At 31.4% G+C, this 20,475-nt stretch overlaps 1 protein-coding gene and 1 long non-coding RNA gene across 2 annotated transcripts; both read right to left on the bottom strand.

Moving 5' to 3' along the window:
- Window positions 1-655: 655 nt before the first annotated feature.
- On the bottom strand, window positions 656-5,521 carry LOC134711104 (histidine-rich glycoprotein-like). The gene is made up of 5 exons (XM_063571549.1): window positions 5,422-5,521; window positions 4,378-4,419; window positions 3,208-3,360; window positions 1,964-2,947; window positions 656-795 (listed from the first exon to the last, which is right to left on the bottom strand). The coding sequence occupies exons 1-5, from the start codon at window positions 5,465-5,467 to the stop codon at window positions 656-658; spliced, it is 1,365 nt and encodes a 454-aa protein (XP_063427619.1). The 5' UTR covers window positions 5,468-5,521.
- Window positions 5,522-9,477: 3,956 nt separating this feature from the next.
- On the bottom strand, window positions 9,478-14,104 carry LOC134709804 (uncharacterized). The gene is made up of 3 exons (XR_010106051.1): window positions 13,995-14,104; window positions 11,296-11,340; window positions 9,478-9,537 (listed from the first exon to the last, which is right to left on the bottom strand). It is a non-coding gene; the product is annotated as an uncharacterized LOC134709804 (long non-coding RNA).
- Between the last annotated feature and the right edge of the window lie 6,371 nt (window positions 14,105-20,475).

A 20,475-nucleotide genomic window follows, 5' to 3' on the forward strand; every position in this document is an offset into this window, starting at 1 on the left:
CCTATGTTTTCTTAACTGAAAGTATACTATAGAAGCCATCCTCTCAAATGTTATCTTACAATTCTATGGTGTAGATTACGCATGATATAAACTACATTTTGGCAAATTATTAAAAACCTTCTATGGATTATAATTTAGACGCACCATATACCTTAATCTAAATTTTCATTCGTTTGCAACGATCGAATGCGATTGTTTCATAGACTTTGTATTGCACAATACACGTAATTTAAACAAGGGTTCAATTAAAGAGCTTTAAAAAACAAGTATAGACTTGAAAGTATAAATTTTTGACAATAACTGACAAAAATTGATGATTTTAATTTGCATATATATGAGTGATATTAAGGTCACAATATATTCCCAGTAGAATCAAAACATGTCATACATATCTGATATATTTTCAGATAAATAATGACCCGTTTGCTAACTTGGAGTTTGTGGGGTTCTTTTCCAACATTTCAGGCAGTATTCATTGGTTATTTTATATATCTAAAAAGAAAACATTCGTGCTGCATTTTTCTGTTTGCTGCAAATACTTAACTTTATTGTTTATAAAAATACAAGCAGACAATTGGTCCTACTATTTATAAAGTTTTTATCCCGATTGTGTATAATTATTTGATTAAAAGAAAACAATCAGAAGATAATAATCCTATAGCTTTATACCTTGAAAACTTGTATAAAGATGTTGACTTCCTAACTGCGTGAAACACTCATTGCTGTCACCGTAAGATTGATTGCACTCCTCCCAAAGGCTCAAAAATCTTCGTCGGTCACAACTTAGGCGGTATCCTAGAGTAAAAATCGTACATTAGAATAAAATTACTCTGATTTATTTCATGAAGGTAAGGTAATCTAACTATCTTTTATATTCTTACTGATATACATCGTACGAGGCAATGACATAGTTTGAGTTTGTTCATTTCTAATTACATCCCACCTTAAAACAGCCTTGTAAATTGTGATTTAATTCAAAACAAATCAAGATTATTTTTGTCCACGTCTTTCTTCATTCTTTATAAAAAGAAATTCGTTAAACATATATTTTGACAAAGGAGTAGGTAAGGACTGATTTTGGCCTCAAATTTTAGGTTCGTCTCACGAAAGATTTTTACCACTTTTTAAACACTGAAGTGTATATTTTATTCGAATGTATTAGTTTACATGACAGATTTTTACTGATTTTGTCATTAAAAACGATCTGATTTAAGCTCAAATATGAAAAATCTACAAAATATGCCGAAAAATGTCCCTTTTCAGATGGTTTTTGTCAAAAATGAAAGTGGCCGCATCCGTGTTCATCCTCAACCTTTATATATGTTATGTATTATCATTAAATACAACTTACATTTTAATATTAAGTATGAACACGAATGCGGCCACTTTCGTTATACACGAAAACCGTCTAAAATTTAACTAAAATGCTAGAATTGTGAAGATTTCAGTGATTTAGCATGACTTAATGGTGCTAGTAGCTGTCAAAAACAGCCCATATTTATGTAGCAGGAGCATTCTATTGTCCAATAAATTACTTAAAAATTTCTGTTGAACAATTTTGTAAAACTGCTATATTTTGGGGCCAAAAAGGGGTCTTACCGGACCTACTCCTTTACTTGTTCTAATCTGACTTGAACAATATTTTTTGACAATAAACACAATTTCAAATAAACTGTTCAGGATGATGTCAGTTGTTTTCCATTCATTTGATGTCTTTGAACTTTTGATTTTGCCATTTGATGTTGAGTTTCCCTTGGAGTTCCAAATTGTTGCTTTTTTCATAGTGTTATTATCAATCTTAAAATGTTGTCTAAGACTATTAAATTTGCTGGAACCAAATGCAGGGCTTAAACTCTCGTGAATAGAGTAGAAACGGAATAAACAAAACAAATACGATGACATCAACATAAATATTTGTTTTACATACTATAGAAATAATATATATGTTTGATGATTCACTTACTGTTTCCTCCAAAGTAAATGATCCCATGGCTCAGTCTAAGATTGTAGTATGCGTGACCATGACTGTGGCTATGTCCGTGAACATGTACATGAGTGTGTCCATTTGTGTGTACATGTCTATGTATCCTATGTACCACGGGATGATTGTGAACATGTTTATGTACAGTGTGATGTCTGTGAACATGCCTATGAACCTTATGTACGACATGATGTCTATGTACCCTATGTACAACGTGGTGTCTGTGTACCCTATGTATGTGATGTCTGTGTATATGTTTGTGTATTCCTCGGTGATGATGTACATGTACATGTCCGTATCTGTGTCCATGTCGATGGTGTCTGTGTACCTTATGTATGTGGTGTCTATGTATATGTTTGTGTATTCCTCGGTGATGGTGTACATGTCCATGTCCGTATCTGTGTCCATGTCGATGGTGTCTGTGTACCCTATGTACGACGTGGTGTCTGTGTATATGTTTGTGTATTCCACGGTGATGGTGTACATGTCCATGTCCATATCTGTGTCCATGTCGATGGTGTCTGTGTACCCTATGTACAACATGATGTCTATGAACCCTATGTACGACGTGGTGACTGTGTATATGTTTGTGTATTCCTCGGTGATGGTGTACATGTCCATGTCCATATCTGTGTCCATGTTGATGGTGTCTGTGTACCCGATGTACAACATGATGTTTATGTACCCTATGTACGACATGGTGACTGTGTATATGTTTGTGTATTCCTCGGTGATGGTGTACATGTCCATGTCCATATCTGTGTCCATGTCGATGGTGTCTGTGTACCCGATGTACAACATGATGTTTATGTACCCTATGTACGACGTGGTGTCTGTGTATATGTTTGTGTATTCCTCGGTGATGGTGTCTCTGTCCGAATCTGTGAACATGTCTCCTCCCATAACGTTTAGCGCCATATTTTCTTACATGGGACTTTCTTGCATATCTTCCAACGTGCGAACGACCTACAAAATTTCAAACGACTATAATTTGGAAAATTTTAAATTTAAAAAAAAAGAAACTAATTTAAAATTTTAAATATAATTAGAAGTAATAATTGATCTTTCATACATTTTAAGATTATTTAAATTTTCTTACAAAAAGTTTACAATTGTATGTGAAGCCTTTCACCGCTTTGTGTTCTTTGAAGGTGAATAAAATGAGTGAAAACATTTAAAACAAAATTAGTTTTATTTTACTATATGTCATATTACATATATCTTACGATAATTCCTGTGGTGGGAAACACGTCTTTTGTAACTGTGGCGATGGGAAACTCTTTTGTGATAGGTCCTATGACGGGATACTCTTCCATGATAACTCCTGTGACGGGACACACCTTTATGATAACTCCTATGCCGGGAAACACTTTTATGTCCTATAAACACACAGAACAATATCATTTCATTTCATTAATAAATATAAGAAAATAGAATACGTGGTATAATCACCAATGATAATATTGACAACAAAGGAGACACATGAACGTTGATTAAAAAAATACTGAACATGAAAAACCAATAATTATTAAATAATGAGCAAGATCCAAATCATATAGTAAGTTCAAACAGTTAACGGTATGAAACAAACGTACAAGAAGACCAAATGCGTGATTCAAGCATGAATGATAAATGAAAACTAAATAAGAGTGAAGGTAACCAGTTAAAACCACAAACAGACTTGACAAGGCTAACACATCTTTCTGTATCTATTGACAGAGGATAGGACGTATAAGCTAAGAACGAATCACAAAGCTAGAAGTAAACAAAACACCAAATGACATGCAGTAGTGGTCTTAGAATACATATTTTTGCCTGAGCTAGTTAAATCCCAAAAAAACTTAGTAAGACTAATTATGCTATACTTTAATTGTCGGAGGTTAATATGTTCCTTTGTGCTGACGGTTTTGCCGTGACTCTGAGAATTAAAACTCAAATGCAAGCACTAATCAAAGTCTATTTGTTATGGTCTACAATAAAAGACCCTGACATGACAAAACGTAAAATACTTAAAAATGAAACGCTTGATTTATAACCAAAAAAAATGACACAGCAACCAACGACTACCACAGAAACAACACCAAATACTAATTGTAGGACAAAAGACACGAAAAATCATCCATTGAGTTCTCAGTTTTACTAAAGGCTAACTGATTTAATGTAAATGCGTTATAAACAGTCTAGACAGGCATTTTCTTGTGAAATTAAAAATTATAAAACATAACATCAAAAGAATCAAGTTTTCATAAATGTTTTATCATTCAAAAAACAAATTTGATATAATATTAGCTGTAGATTTAAATTTGTAGTTTTTCTAATGGTATTTAATTATCAGATTTGATTCATAAAATAAACTAAGAATACTTATGAATGACTCATAAATGTAAGATACATACTGCCTCCTCCGTGTCTTCTACCATATGATTCTGCCACTACCACTGAAAAAATAATATCTTTAGATTGATGGCGGTCGAGAAAATTAAATGAATAAATTTTCATCGAATATATTGAAAGTCGCATATTGTGAAAGTCAAACTTTTGAGAAGGTTAAGAGCTTTATGACAAAGAAAAATACATAAATTAATATACGGATCCATCCAAGGCAAATTTTACATGAGCAAATTGCAACCTTAGTTTCTAAATAATAAATCATTTTTTCACATACAATTTAAGATCTGTCTGTACTGAAATATCATACAGACATTTATTTATAAGACAAACTTAGTCTTTTGGTAAACAATACACCGAGTACTACCATTCAGACAATGGTGTATTTTTTTGTTAGTTTTTTATGGTTCGATTTACAAATCATATATGACCAAAACATATCTTTATAATGAAATATATAGTAGTATAAAATGCTTTGCTTGGTTATTTCTCATGGTATCGTAATCTAGCATACAATGCCAGTCTTGAAATGTTTAACAATATGTGAAACCAAATGCTGGTTATTGATACAAATATAAGTATTTATTAGATAGAGAAACTGGTACCTTATCCGGTTAGGAAAATAAATTGGGTCACCAGACCCGTTTTCTTGCTACATCAGAAATTGGTCAATTCCTAACACATTATATTGTAAAAGTACCATAATCTTAATTATCTGCCTTGTATTTGAATTACCTCTCCTTATATGACAAAGTTGGAAAGAGTTTTCTGGTTTTTTTTTGTAAAACACAACCATAAATATGAAAATAAAACATTTTATTTTCTATATTACAGTGAAAGTTCTTACACATGAATAACCCACTACTCTAAAAAGTTGCACATTTTATGAAAGAATTAGACCTTGCTTTCTGGCATTTCCAAATCCAAGATGGAGGAAGACACACTATCTACCTTAATAGGAAATCAGATTTGAAGACTGTAGATAATGCTTATTAAAACAATGTCAGTTGACTGTACAAACTGAAAACATATGAAACGGAATTATAGTATACCTAATACTGCAAGGACCAGTAGGATGGTAAAAAATCCACACTTCATGTTGAATTCTGTGTTCAATGCTCACACAAAGATCTGTGATATGACAAGTTCTGCTGTTTCTTTGATTTTGGAGCTTGCTCTTAGAAAATACCTTTTTTACGAGTTATATAGTAAAATGTCTTGCAAGATGTTACCTGTTTATATAAGTTATAGTACACATCTCGTGTTTCTCCATTCAAAAAAGTATTGTTCTCATTGTTGTCATTCTGTGTTTGACTTGTACTATTTGAAGATTATACTTTGATCTTCGTGTAATCCATTGACAACATTGCTAATAATGGCTAGTGTTATAGTTGTATGATATTTTCGAAATACAAAGATACTCGAAGATTCACACCTTAATGGTAATCATACTGTTCAAGGTTGGGTTTATTTTGCTACATCTGTTACGACTTATATCATAGTTCACTTAATTATCATACACCAGAATTTACAATCGTGTGTACCATATTTTTCAGGGTTCGAATAAACTTTATCATAAAATTATATTAATTACAAGTGAGTAGAAAGCATAAAATAATAGTAAATATATAGTTAACATTTTGATTAATATCATGATTTATTTTATTTCAGACCAATAAGTGCCTTACAATTGTTGTTTGCTTATCATGAAGAAGTTTATTCGACAGAATTTATATATTTCACTCGTCTCTCCGTTGTCCAAAAAATGTGTTTATCAATATTATCTCAAATACTACTTAATAGACTGACTTCATATATTTTGCAGCAGCACGACAGTGAAGAATTCGAGGTACTGACGAGATTTAACATCTTTATTACGTGTAATATTGTTATTTTTTCTTGTCTCTGAATATTTGTAACCTTTAAAGTTTAGTTTATTTTTGCTAATATCTATTTGACCTGGCTCGGTATTAATACACCCCGACATTGTGTTATTGTGATATTGTCCTTTTTTAAATCTTATCTTTTGTTCTTTGTCTATGGAGTTTCTACATGACGTTCTGTTTTATTTTGTTGTCATAGTTGATTGTTTATAACGTGATTACGATTTTAACACAATTTATACGATGCAGGACGCGACGTCAATACTGTGTGTCGTCTTCTGAAAGCATAGTCCATAATATGATCACCAATAGGACGACATCGTCCATACTTTGTGAAGACGCGTCCACGGTTTCTTTGGGAAATAAATTTATTTTTAGTCGACTAAATGTGATACATACATATAGACAATTGTTATAACTTGTAAATTTTATATTATTTGTCATGTTTTATATGTTGTTTACACTATGTACATACATGTAATTTATAAATGTGCTTTAGCTATTTAAGTATTTATATATTATTCTTTACTAAGTTTTTGATATCTTGCGTTAAACAATAAAGCATGGTGATTGCTGTTCCACACATTTTGACATTTTGACCTATATATCTATTTGTTTTGCTTCACACATTTTGACATTTTGACCTATATATCTGTTTGTTTTGCTACACACATTTTGACATTTTGACCTATATATCTGTTTGTTTTGCTCCCCACATTTTCACATTTTTACCTATATATCTGTTTGTTTTGCTCCCCACATTTTGACATTTTTACCTATATATCTGTTTGTTTTGCTACACACATTTTTACATTTTTACCTATATATCTGTTTGTTTTGCTACACATTGTTCTACATTGATCTTCATTGTTGTAAATTGAATGGAATTTATGCAGCTGCCAAACAATCGAGGGGCTTATCTAAATAAAAAAAAACAGGTTTTACTTACAATTTTCTACACAGTTTTAAACATAATTATTTATTGATAACAGATTGGGAAAAAAGCTGTAACAACTTATCGTAATCCCTTTCCATTTTGCTGGTGCGAGTGCTACCTTGTAAAGACAAATCTACTTCGGCGACACTCCATACGTATGTTGCTAACCATCGAAAATGATAGCAAACAACCGTTTTTTATTTATTTTATTATACCATGTAAGAAAGCCATACATGTTGACCATACGTTTACTAGAATTGATTAATATTTTATAATTGTAATTGTGGCAACAGACATACTTATGTTTAAATATTTACTAATCATTAAATGTTGCACTATAAGGTAGAAATATGAATCGAATATCATTCCCATTCAAAACTATCAAATAATTCTAGATATACCTTCATTCGTAACGTGCAATGCCTATTTTGATTACACCAAGTACCAAACCATGTGAAAAGGTTAAATAGATAAAGACAACCAGTGACAAAATCAACAACCTTAGAAGTGTTTACATTTGTTTAATTCTGATAAACTCGTGCGTTATGATTTGCTATGTTGATTTTATTTATCAAATAGCTGAGTTTTCGCTGTTGTTGTCGATCATTTATCGACTGTATTGCATCTTCAAGTCGTTTATTTATTGCTTCCTGTTCACTCATGTGACGTCTATGTTGGTGTTCACGTTCACTGGAATGTTTTTGGTGTTGCTTCTCTGCATTGTTAAAATGATGTTTAGCGAGGTCGTTCAATCTTCTAATCTGTATATCTGTTGCTTCTTTTAGTCGATGCAGGTGATCCAAGGAGGCCTTGTTTATATCATAAATATGTTTATCGGCTTCCTCTCTTACTTTTTCAACAAGACTGTTTGCTGCATATTCAATGTGGTTTACATGATTTTCGGCCGTTTGTGAAATGCTTTTTATATGTTCTAAAGCGACTTTTTTGTGCTCTTGAACGCGATGATGGAGATGTCTATTTATGTTTTCTAACATCTGTATATTATGGTGTACTGAAAAAAAAGGATAATTGTTTTTTTTTAAATTTACGAGTGTGATCAGTATCAATAATAAAAAAAGTAAAATTTTACAAAAATCCCAAAACTTCCTAAACTTTCTTATTGTATGTAACAGAAACTTTTCCATCTCAGCCATTTAGTTATATAAAAAACAAAAACCTATGCTTTATATCTTTATTCTTCATCGATATTGACAGAAAAGGACGACTTCAAATAAGAATGTATTAACTTCCATCACAATCACATGGTATTTATATATTTAAGTCAATGCGGTTTGCCCGTGCTATACATTGAGGGCATTAATACGTCTTACACAAGAAAAAGAATTATTAGGAATGAACTCATCATAGATACTTGGATTTCAATTTTGTATTTGCACCAAACGACTGATATCAACACACAAGTTTTACAGTAACCGCCACAACTTGGTTGACCGACATGATGTGTATGTGTCTCAACTCACTAGTGACATCCATTTGCTGTCTGATATCTTAAAACTGTTATTTTGCAGTCGTCTATTTCATTTTACATTTCATTGTGACAGAATGAAGGTAATACTGTTTATAGTCTATATCACTGTCCTCAATCGAAAGTTTAAGACCAAAAGCTCAAGTGTAATCATTTTAAGTAAAAATAATACCTGCTCATAATTATTGGTGATTTCCAATCATGATAACTGATATTTAATTGCTGCTTACAAGAAAGTTACTAAACCTAGAATTCAAAATGCTAAAGTTGACGTCATCTCTGTAAAAATTTAGGAATGCTATCACTAGTTGGTTGACTGTTATGGAATATCTATATCACTTAATGTGTACGTAGATGAGACATACAGAGAATTATCTCTTACTCTTCCGGAGCACCTGCGATCAAACCTGGTTTTTATTTTTTTGTGAACTGCATGGGCTTTAAATATTTTTTTTCATTTTTGCAATTTCATAGTCGGTTTATTTTGACCAATGAGTTTGCACGTCCACATCACTTTTTGAATTAAAATGAAAATCTCTCAAAAAGAGTTACCTGAGTAGTTCATGTAAAACGCATTATAACTACCATATTTTTACTAATTAAATCGGTACTAAAACCTATCGGTTTTGTTTTAGTAATGTAAATCTTTCTAAACAAATCGTACTTATGGTAATAAAAAACAATGTTTGTACATATATAAACGTTCATAACTTGAAATATAATTATATTATTTTCAGTCAAAATTTTTAACTTCATACTTGCACGATAATGAATATATATCTGTGTAAGTGCCTACCTCCATAATAATTATGACTGTATCTGTATAAATGTCTCACTCCATACCCATGCACGTGCCTATAGACTAACAAAAAGAATAATACAAAATGGTCAATATGAACAGGAATATGACAGTTGTTATACATTCGTTCAATGTGTTTGAGTTTTTCAGTTTTTGATTTTGCGATTTGATTTGGGACTCTCCGTTTTAGAAATTTTCTCAGGCTGAAGCACGACTTATTATGATTGTTTGTACCGTGACATGAACATGAGTGTTGTTTTAACTTGTTCCGTGGGTTGATGCCGTTTAATTTCGTCAGGTTTTGTCGATTCGACTGTTTAAGTTTACCTTTGAGTTCGGTATTTTTTATGTTTGTTTTTTTACAACTACGATATCTAATTATTAGGCACAGTTTTCCTAGGAATCTTATTGTAGTTTGAATATACCTTATGTATAACTTAAACTTAGAAATTTGTTCGAAACAATTGCATTTAATCCAGAGACTGTGTCTTTAAAAATCGTTCTTGTGTATTCATTTAAATCACTATCTTAGAAGGATGAAACAGTAGATGAATAATGTGTATATAATGTGTACATTTTCTGGTGATTTGGTTGTTTTATCAAATGAACGTATTGACGAAAAGAACTCCACGATTGGACACAGGATCAGAAATCTAACTAAGTTGATTTTTATCTATATTTCTATTGGTTATCGAATAATCAGTATATCTGTGTTAAGTATCCTCAGTGAGTAATGCGAAATAGTATTTAACGTGATAACAATCACAAGTGTCAATAGCTCGATCTTTATATTGTCTCCAAAGAAGACATTATATGCATACTAATCAAAATAACCATCTCAAGTCGTTCTAAACTTAATATAATGTGGTCGAAGATACCAAAGGGTAATTTAAAATTCTTTGGAAAAAAAATGACGAAATTACTAAAAAGGGGATAAAGAGTAAAAAGTGTACATAAAACACTACATATGTTAGGCCGGGACCTTTTATATAACACCTTTTGGTAAATGATTCGCTTATTGTTAAAGAGAGTATTTGCACCTTTTGAAGTTCATCTTATTCACTAAGTTTGTGTGTTTGCCTTCATTCGTATCTTCGTATTGGATACGGGAAATTTGTATATCGATAAACTTCTAAACTACTGATGTCTTAAATGAACTAAATTCGGTATTCTTAATATAGACTTTAAAAATTGTAATTATAATGAATATGGACAATAAATAACCTAGATATAATGCTTCAGATATTGGACACATTAGATTCATCAAATTTCGTTGTATACCAATTTTCGTGGACTTCGTTTGTACAGATGAACCACGAAAACTGCTGATGGAGATACACACTATCTATATGGTTGTATTCAAACGTTGGTAAAACCACAAAATCAAATATACACGAAAATGCAAAATGTCCTTTATCCACGAAAATTACTACCAACGAAATAAGGTGAATTACAATAGATAAAACAAATTAACATATATCACACTCAAAGTGGAGTGAACACTGCATACTTACGTATAATTAAAGTAAATAGGAAATTGTTCGAATGCACTCGTTTTATTTTTCATACATGTGTATATGTTATTTTATGAATATTATTAAATTATTTATTGCTCTATGCTTTTCATAGATTGATATACAAAATATTTTGAAAATGGTAAAATTTAAGAAAAGAATGTAAAAATCCCGTTTTAATAATTTAGTTGTGTGTGGCATATGCCGTGGACTCATCCACGTCAACTCTATCTCTTGTTGAGACTTTGTATATCGAAGCCTAAACAAATCGTTTCATGTCCTACAAGTCTAAATGTTAAATACATACGGCTTCTTCCTCCGTACCTTCTTCCATAGGATTCTGCAACTACCACTGAAATATCATATAATGCATACATTAAAAAAAGGTCAGGAAAATAATAACAAATGATAAAATTAGCAAATAGTTTGTGTTCTTTTGATTTATTATTCATTTTATCGTTTAAATAGTTTAGTTATATGTTAAGATTTTTCTTGTATGTAATTGAAAAGAACAATGAACAGCATGCGATGGTCTAGATAGCAAAACGGTGTTTTACCTTGACAGTATGACTGTTCAAAATCATGATTGAACGCCATATACGAATGTTTTTTTTCTTTTGTCCTTTTCTTTGTTTTGTTTTTATTATTTCGAAAATCATGTTAGAATGTTGATAACATCTGTTTATCTTTTAATGGATTTTGTCTCTCGAATCGATACGATTTAAAGCTCTCCACATTGTAGATTTTTTTAGTTTTAAATATCAAACGTTGAAAAATTTGTTATGAAGAAACTAATCTCTCATGCAAGATTTTGCTAATACGCTTCAGACAAATTTAAGGCTTTATACCTCCTTGCCTTTTCAGCTTTTGGAGTTTAAGCGTTTCTGATAAAAATTTGTATCACTTTTGTAAATTTTGTTTGTTTGTATTTTGAGATAAATATACAAATGGTGATCCTCAAACAAACACAAACCATTAACAATGTCTAAAGCTGTATATTTGTTTTTAACAAGTGAATGATAAAATCATTTTAAAACTAGATTTTCTTAATTTAATGTGCTAATAAAACAAGATAAATGATTCTATCTACATTTTTTTTCAAAATTAATCTATGTTCCCTGGCAATTTACACTCATCTGTTTTGTACATGTGAACAGAACTGCTTTTTATTAACACAAATAGAAATGTTGATTACACGATATACTGCACTACAAGAGTCAAAAAGTCTGAAAAGACCAGTTTTTGTCTGACATTCTTAATTTGTCTGCATAATTTAAAAAAATTCTTGACATAGTATTAGTTTGTCTAAAAAGGTTCTTGATTTTTCTTGACAGGTGTCTTGACAGTGTTAACATTGTCATAAAATTTCTCAACACTTCCTGTATCATCTGATAAAGAGTCTGGATTAGTCTCGACCAATTCTTGACTGTCTTAAAGTCTTGATCTGTGTTAACATATTCTTGACATTCTTAATAATGTCTGAATATGTCTTGACATATTCTTGACATTCTAAATAGTGTCTGAATATGTCTTGACACCTTCATGACAGTATTAAATATGTCTTGACACTATCTCAACAGTATAAATTTCGCCTGAAATGTGTACAGACTTATTCTGCACGGTTTTTGACATCTTATGGGTTAGTGTTTCTAAAAAAAGAGGAGGGGGGTGGGGGTTTGTGTGTTGGTCAAAGAATTTGTTCTCATCTTGATTCAAACTCTATTTTTTTAGAACAACCCAAAAACATTTTTTTATTGAAAGTTTGGGTGTTGAATTTTATAATTTTTTATCAACAAAAATTTGTGATAACTCCTTCCTGAAAAGAAATAAAATGTTTAGATCTATATTATGTATGTATGTTTGAGATCAATGAAATCATTGATTAAAAATTATAAAATTCAACACTCAAATTTGAATAAAAAATATAAATCATTGATTGGACCCATTATGAGTAATAACATCCTGTCCATGTGTAATACTTAATATGTATTCCAACAGATGACATTACACAAATTTTTCTCTGTTAAATGAATGATTTTTATATCATCATAATTTGCTATTTATATAAACCACATTTTTGTACAATAATTATTTACCATATTAACATTGGATATTATGAATGTAGAATGTCTACCGTATGATTGGTTTTAATTATTTAATTTATAACATTTAGGAATCAAAATTTGTATTTTTTTTAAAAAAAAAACACATTTAAATTGTTTTATTTCAACACACCCTCATTTACATTATTTTATACATTAGACTTCATAGCCATATTTGCATTTGTGAAACTATTTAAATACCCATATTTTCAATTATTTTACATGCCCAACTTTCATATTTGTTGTATGAAGTGTAACTTAAAACAACAGTATATTATGTAAAAATAAATAAAGATTAAAGTTATATTATGAATATTGGTCATGATTTGTAAAACTCAGAACTGTCAAGTAAATTTAAGACACAATTCAAAATGTTCAGAATATGTCAAGCCATACTGAGAAAGAATAAGAATGTCGAGAGATGTCAAGACAGTATTCAAATGTAAAGAATGTGTCAAGAAATTTTAAGACCATATTCAGAATGTCAAGAATGTGTCGAGTAAATTTCATACAAATTTGATATAAATGAGAATTTGTCAAGAAAAATTAAGACACGAGTCATTCTTTTGGAGAATGTCAAGTAAAAGTTCATGCAAATCAAGACAAAAACTGGTCAGACTTTTTGACTTTTGTAGTGCTGGTTATGTCATTTAGATAGCAATCATATAGCACAATATAATTTTATCAGAAAATGGCGAATATCCAACTTAACGAAGTATTTTCTGTGCAACCAATTATAAGAAAACATATTCAGAATCTTCGTAATAAAATTCTCACTTGAAAATGACAATTATGAAATTCAAGAAACATATTTCATTAAACGTTAAATTTTAGATTCACATTTGTTACACTGTAGTTGATGGTTTGTAATATACTACTACAAATGTATGTAATTATATTTTACCTAGTACTGCCAGGATGACTAGGATGGTGAACAATCCACTCTTCATATTGGAGTTTGTTTCCAAAATATAGCACACAGATCTGTGATTACACTAGCTTAATAGTCGCTTTTATTATAGAACTGGCTCTTAGAGAATGCCAGTTCTAAGTGTTATATAATGAATAGCGCCTTGCAAGATGTTACATATCTTCATATGTAATAGTACAAATTTCATGCTGGTTCTTTTGGAATTATCATAGTTTTTGTTGAACATTTCCTGTTATTGTAATGTAAAATTTGAAGATAACAACCTTCTTTTTCGTGTAATCCCTATTCAACATGAAAATTCATCAAAGGACGCTATTAAACTGAGTAAACCCGTTAGCAAAAAAAATCCTCCTTCAAAAATGAAATGCACGACGAAACTCGTCTCTTTTGTTAGTATAAAATTTCATATAAATGAAACTAAAATATCAAAATCAAATGGATGAAAAGAACAATTACACGTTGTAGAATGCCACATGCGGAATGTCGGCTATGTTTGACACGGGATGGCGATTTTGAAAATAAGAGAAACGATGAAAATAAGTATCAAAATGTCTTTTTTGAGAGGTGTAAACCCAAAATAAGTAAGTAACCGAAAATCATCAAAATACAATGTGTCGTTTTGGCGTTATAAAATATTTGCTTCTGAAAGGGGTAGAGGCACTCATTTGAAAGGATCGGATTAGCATTTTCGGTCTTTGTCTGATATTTTTTACGTCAAACGCGCGCATTAATGTTTGCCCGTTAAGACTGGTAAGTTACAAGTATGTGTTTTTAAATTGAAATAGACTGAAAGTACTTTTTTTTATTCCTGAACTTGATTTGTTTCTTTTTCAGTCACTATCATGGTCAGGAAAAGTCATTACCGTAGCTACATCTACCCAAACATTTGCGGTATGGGTTTTGCCCATTGTTGAACGCCGTATTGTCACCTATAGATGTTAATTTGTGTGTCATTTTGGTCTCTGATGAGAGTTGTCTCATTTGCAATCATAACACAACAATTTCTATATATAGACAAAGCACATCGTCAAAAATTTAAGACAGGAATAAAAATAAATACCTTAGCACAATAACACAATAACGGTATGTATAAGTACAGAGCTACGTCACAATAATTAAAGAAACACAAAAAGGAATATAGACAAAGCAGGAAAAATGAAAGACAAGAAAACAAAAATTGTCATAAAAACAATAACACAAAAACGGTATTTATAAGAACAGAGCTACGTGATAATTATCAAAGAAAGGAATATGAACCATGCAAAGACACAAATACCAAAAAATACAACAGAAGAATAACATAATAACGGTTAAGTACCGGGTCAAGTCAAACTGATATAACCAAAAACAGAGTAAACATATATTGGAAGTACTTGATAAATTGCATGCTTATATTGGTGATTTTGAATCTGTTCAAAGTTTTGATTTTTCTACCCTGTATACCACATTGCCTCACATTCTCATTAAGATAAAATTCACACACCTAATTAAATGGGCATTTAGAAAATCAGAATGTGAATATATATGTTCAAACTCTTTTAGGTCATTTTTTAGTAGCAATAAACAAAAAAAACTATGTTAATTGGACATGCTTTGATACTATATATGCCTTTGAATTTTTACTAGATAACACTTTTGTTCGCTTTGGGGATTCCGTGTATCGTCAGATTATCGGATATTCCAATGGGGACTAACTGTGCACCACTTATTGCGGACCTGTTCTTGTATTGTTATGAGTTACAATTTATGGCAAAAATAAGCAAAGACCCATCGAAACAACATCTGATAAACAAATTTAATAATACTTTTAGATATTTGGATAATATTTTGGCTCTCAATAATGACGACTTCAGTATGTATATAAATGAAATTTATCCTGTTGAACTTACTTTAAATAAAGCTAATACTAACAGTGACCACTGCCCTTTCCTCGATCTTGATATCTATATCACAAACGGAAAGCTGAATACTAAAATTTATGATAAAAGGGATGATTTTTTCATTTCCTATCGTTAATTATCCATTTTTAGATGGTGACGTTCCCTTGTCAGCATCTTACGGTGTTTATATATCTCAATTTGTGTACGATCCGTTCGTGTATGTAACAATGTTGTAGATTTTAATGAGAGAAATTTATGTATTACTAAAAAATTATTACACCAGGGTTTTCGATATCACAAACTAGTCAAAACATTTACTAAATTCTATCATCGGTATAAGGACATCATTCGTAAATATAGCTCAACATGCAGACTTCATATACGTTCAGGTATTTCACATCCAATTATTTTATGGAAATATTCTTTATAAAGCACAAAGGTGTCAGTATTCACCTCAGAAACTAACAAAACCTTTGAATAGACTTATTAAGAAGGGATATAATTACGATACTGTTGTCAAGTCATTAAAGATTGCATGTTTTGGCGTTAATATTGAGTCACTGATAAGGTCTTTGCATCAGAACTAACCACATTTATTCTAAAAACAGTTTTTGGCATGACACGGGTTATGTTCTTCTCATATATGTTATGATGGTATGATACTAAACCCGTAACGGGAAGGATTGTGCCTGATGTTCATATGATGAAATCATAATCTTTTAGTCAGTTTAATTGAAGTCTGGAGCTGGCATGTCAGTTAACTGCTAGTAGTCCTGTTGTTATTTATGTATTATTGTCATTTTGTTTATTTTCTTTGGTTACATCTTCGGACATCAGACTCGGACTTCTCTTGAACTGAATTTTAATGTACGTATTGTTATGCGTTTACTTTTCTACATTGGTTAGAGGTGTAGAGGGAGGGTTGAGATCTCACAAACATGTTTAACCCCGCCGCATTTTTGCGCCTGTCCCAAGTCAGGAGCCTCTGGCCTTTGTTAGTCTTGTTTTATTTTAATTTTAGTTTCTTGTGTACAATTTGGAAATTAGTGTGGCGTTCATTATCACTGAACTAGTATATATTTGTTTAGAGGCCAGCTGAAGAACGCTTCCGGGTGCGAGAATTTCTCGCCACATTGAAGACCTGTTGGTGACCTTCAGTCGTGCAACATATTTTTGTTTTATTCAGAAGGTTACAATTCGATGGAAATGAATGTTTGGAAAAATATACCGTCCGCTGTTTATGGAGGATGACTATTCCTGCTAAAACTGCGCCTTGTCGGACTCCAACGGGTGCAAAATATGGTCCTGTTAGCGTTAATTCGAGCCCGCGAACAGTATAGGAACCAGCCTGACTTTAGTAGGTCAAGACATGAATCGAACGGCGCCTTATTTTGATGGATTCATGAGGATGGATACTGGCATGTTTCAAGACAGTGGCGCGACAGTAAAACGCGCATCCTATGACATGAAAAATAGCCACAAACAACTCACGACAGATTTGCGACTTACATGTATCTACGGCAGTTCAATTACAGTTCTTTTTTCTCTGTCGTGTACCCATCGTGGACATGTCGTAGATGATGTGACCACTCGAAATGTTTTTTGACAATTTGCACGACAACTTTTTTTTATAGATCTTCCACGACAAAAAATCGTCCGATCTGTTGTGACCGGGGGTTGTACCAAACCGTATAAAAAACCATATTTTGTAGTTTTATTATTTCAATTGAGTCGTAAGAATCCTTGTTTAATGAAGCATGGTCTTGTTAGTCCAGCTTGATAAAAACATACAGATTACCATAATGTTTAGCATTCGGGGATCGTAACAGGAGCTGTGTGCTAACAGTTCGATGCACTAACTACTACACCAAGGCTCTCCTATCATTATTTTCTACATTACTTCTAATCTAATGCATGATTGTATGTAAAAAGTAAAATCACAAAAAACGAATGGACTGTAATATTCCTGACTTGGTACAGGCATTTTCAAATGAAGAAAATTGTGGATTAAACCTGGTTTTATAGCGTTAAACCCTCTCACTCTGTTGACAGTCTCATCAAACTCCATATTTTAAGGTACATGTAAATCTACATACATTTTTTAATTCATATATATAAAACCGACGAGGAAAGGTAACACCCGGCAATTGAAAGCTTTGTTTTTGTATAGCCTTTGTGTTCGAGTGGTCTAGCACGCCAGGCACAGTGCAAAGCGATTTAGTGCCACGATATATCAGTAGCATAAGTTCGAATCTTGGTCAGGGAAAAACAACTAAAAAAAATATTCCGAAAGTTTATAAATCTTACATTATTGGGATGATGTTTAGACGAATTATATATACAGAATGTATTTTCTGAGAAGCAAGAGTAGCTAAATCCCCCCCTTGTAATATAAATTATCTTATTTATAACAAAATGATCTACGAAAAAACATGAGACATTAACCAAAAACAACAATTGTACTACATGCTCCTGAATCAGTATGTCACAAAAATAAGCTGTCGGCTTTTAACAGTCAATGCCCATAACCCAACCTTAGACAGCACCCGATAAGAAAAAAAATGTAAAATATCAGTTGCAATTGGCTTCTCTATAAATAATGGTACAGTGCACAATAATTACTTAACGCAAGAATAAGAGTACTTGCAGTTACTGAAACCTAATAACAAGCATGTTTTTCTAAACTGGTTGTAGTAAAATAACGAAATGACTACTTACGACTTGTTTTGTATGAGACATTGCTCCATAAAAAAGCATGCATGAACAGACAATAACTGTGAAAACAAATAAATAAAGAATGGTTGTGAAACGAAAGTTGTTCACCCGGAGGTAGACTATTTAAATTTGCTGAACCTGCATCATTTAAATACAAGTTTACTCATCAAACTAGCCTGTTGTCAGAAAAACTAAACATCCAACGTCAGTTTTGTGGCGATACATCAAAACTGTTCCTTGGCTTAAAACACAACTAAACAAGAGTTTGCATTTCAAACCATGTGAGTATAAGTACGGAGTATACACCTACTAGGTTTCCAGGTCAAAAGAAAATGTCAGCATAACGAAGATTCGGAAAACAGTCAATTAAACAACTCAAAAAAATGCATTACAGACAGACGGATGAGCACGTAGACACAGTACGATGAAAAAAAGTAAAAACACAAAAATACTGAACTCCGAGGAAAATTTAAAAAGGAAAGTCCAAAATCAAAAGGCAAGATCAAAAGTCCAAACACAACAAACGAATGGATTAAAACTGTCATATTCCGGACTTGGTACAGGCATTTTCTAATGTAGAAAATGGTGGATTGAACCTGGTTTTATAGCTAGCTAAACTTGTATAACAGTCGCATCAGATTCCATTACATTGTCAACGATGCGTGAACAAAACAAACATACTGAAAGAGTAAAAATGTCAAAAATAGGGGTACAGCAGTCAACATTGTGCTATCATCTTTTAAAATCACTATAAAAACAACAAATGTAACGAAGAAGCACAAAAAGGCATACATCAAAGGAGTAAGTTCGGTAAGGGCAATATTTGTTCCCAAAAAAAGTTCATAGTTACAAGACAATAAATGTTTTTAAATTGCCTTAAAGACATGTGAGAAAGTTAAATAGAACTCTTTTTGTCAATTCTAACACGTAAATTTTTACCTCCCAAGAAGGTCGAGATAAGGGATTTTGGTGAAATTTGACAAAATCAGCTGGATTTGAACCAAATTAAGGACTAGGAAACATAGAGCGCATTCAACGATTCTTGTAAAAGCATCGATTTATTATTTCAACATTAATGATTAGAAACAAATTGCTGACTGATCCCGTAATTGAAAAAAAAGCTATATATATGAAGGTCTGCATGAATTAAGTCTATAGAATAGATATTATAAGGGGCTAACATTACAGAAAATAGATAAAAAAAATATCGAACCGAAAAAAGTTTTCATGACCATTTCAATTATTTATTATAATCTTTCTGCTAAATTTTTAATATATTTTCGCTTTCTATGTTTTAATTATTTTTTTTTGTACTTATTATTGATTTTTAATTAATTCTATTATTTTTCTATCAATATAATTATTTATGTTCATATATCTTTCATATTTACGTGTTTATATCTTTTAAACATAACATTTTTTATTCCATCTTGTTTTGTGGTTAACTTATTATATTTTTATCATGTATATATATATATATATATATATATATACAACTCGTCTAAACATCAACCCAACAATGTTAGATCTGTAAATTTGCTTTCGCAAATTTTTGGTTCTTCCCTCGCCGGGATTCGACTATATATATATATGTAAAGCGCCTTAGAGTGATTTTATTGTTATATAGGGCGCAATAGAAATTTTTACTATTATTATTATTATTAAAATGGAGACCAACATAATAAGGATAGAGAATAATGAACAAAATTGATAAAGATTATAGAAAAATTATATAACAGATTAAAGAATACAGATTGCAAGAAAAACCACACCACAACCCTCTTATGTGCTTGATATTTCTTTTTAGAGTAACACTGAATTCACGATCATAGCGCAATCGTAAAGAAATTGAGACAAAG

Source organism: Mytilus trossulus, chromosome 3, assembly GCF_036588685.1.
Source record: "Mytilus trossulus isolate FHL-02 chromosome 3, PNRI_Mtr1.1.1.hap1, whole genome shotgun sequence".
In the NCBI taxonomy this organism is placed as follows: domain Eukaryota; kingdom Metazoa; phylum Mollusca; class Bivalvia; order Mytilida; family Mytilidae; genus Mytilus; species Mytilus trossulus.

Coding starts and splice junctions, on each gene's coding strand:
- LOC134711104 (XM_063571549.1), bottom strand. CDS start 5,467: ATGAAGTGTGGATTTTTTACCATCCTACTGGTCCTTGCAGTATTAG. Junction 4,420..5,421: donor ACTGGTCCTTGCAGTATTAG/GTATACTATAAT, acceptor TTATTTTTTCAG/TGGTAGTGGCAGAATCATAT. Junction 796..1,963: donor CATTTACTTTGGAGGAAACA/GTAAGTGAATCA, acceptor TTTTTACTCTAG/GATACCGCCTAAGTTGTGAC.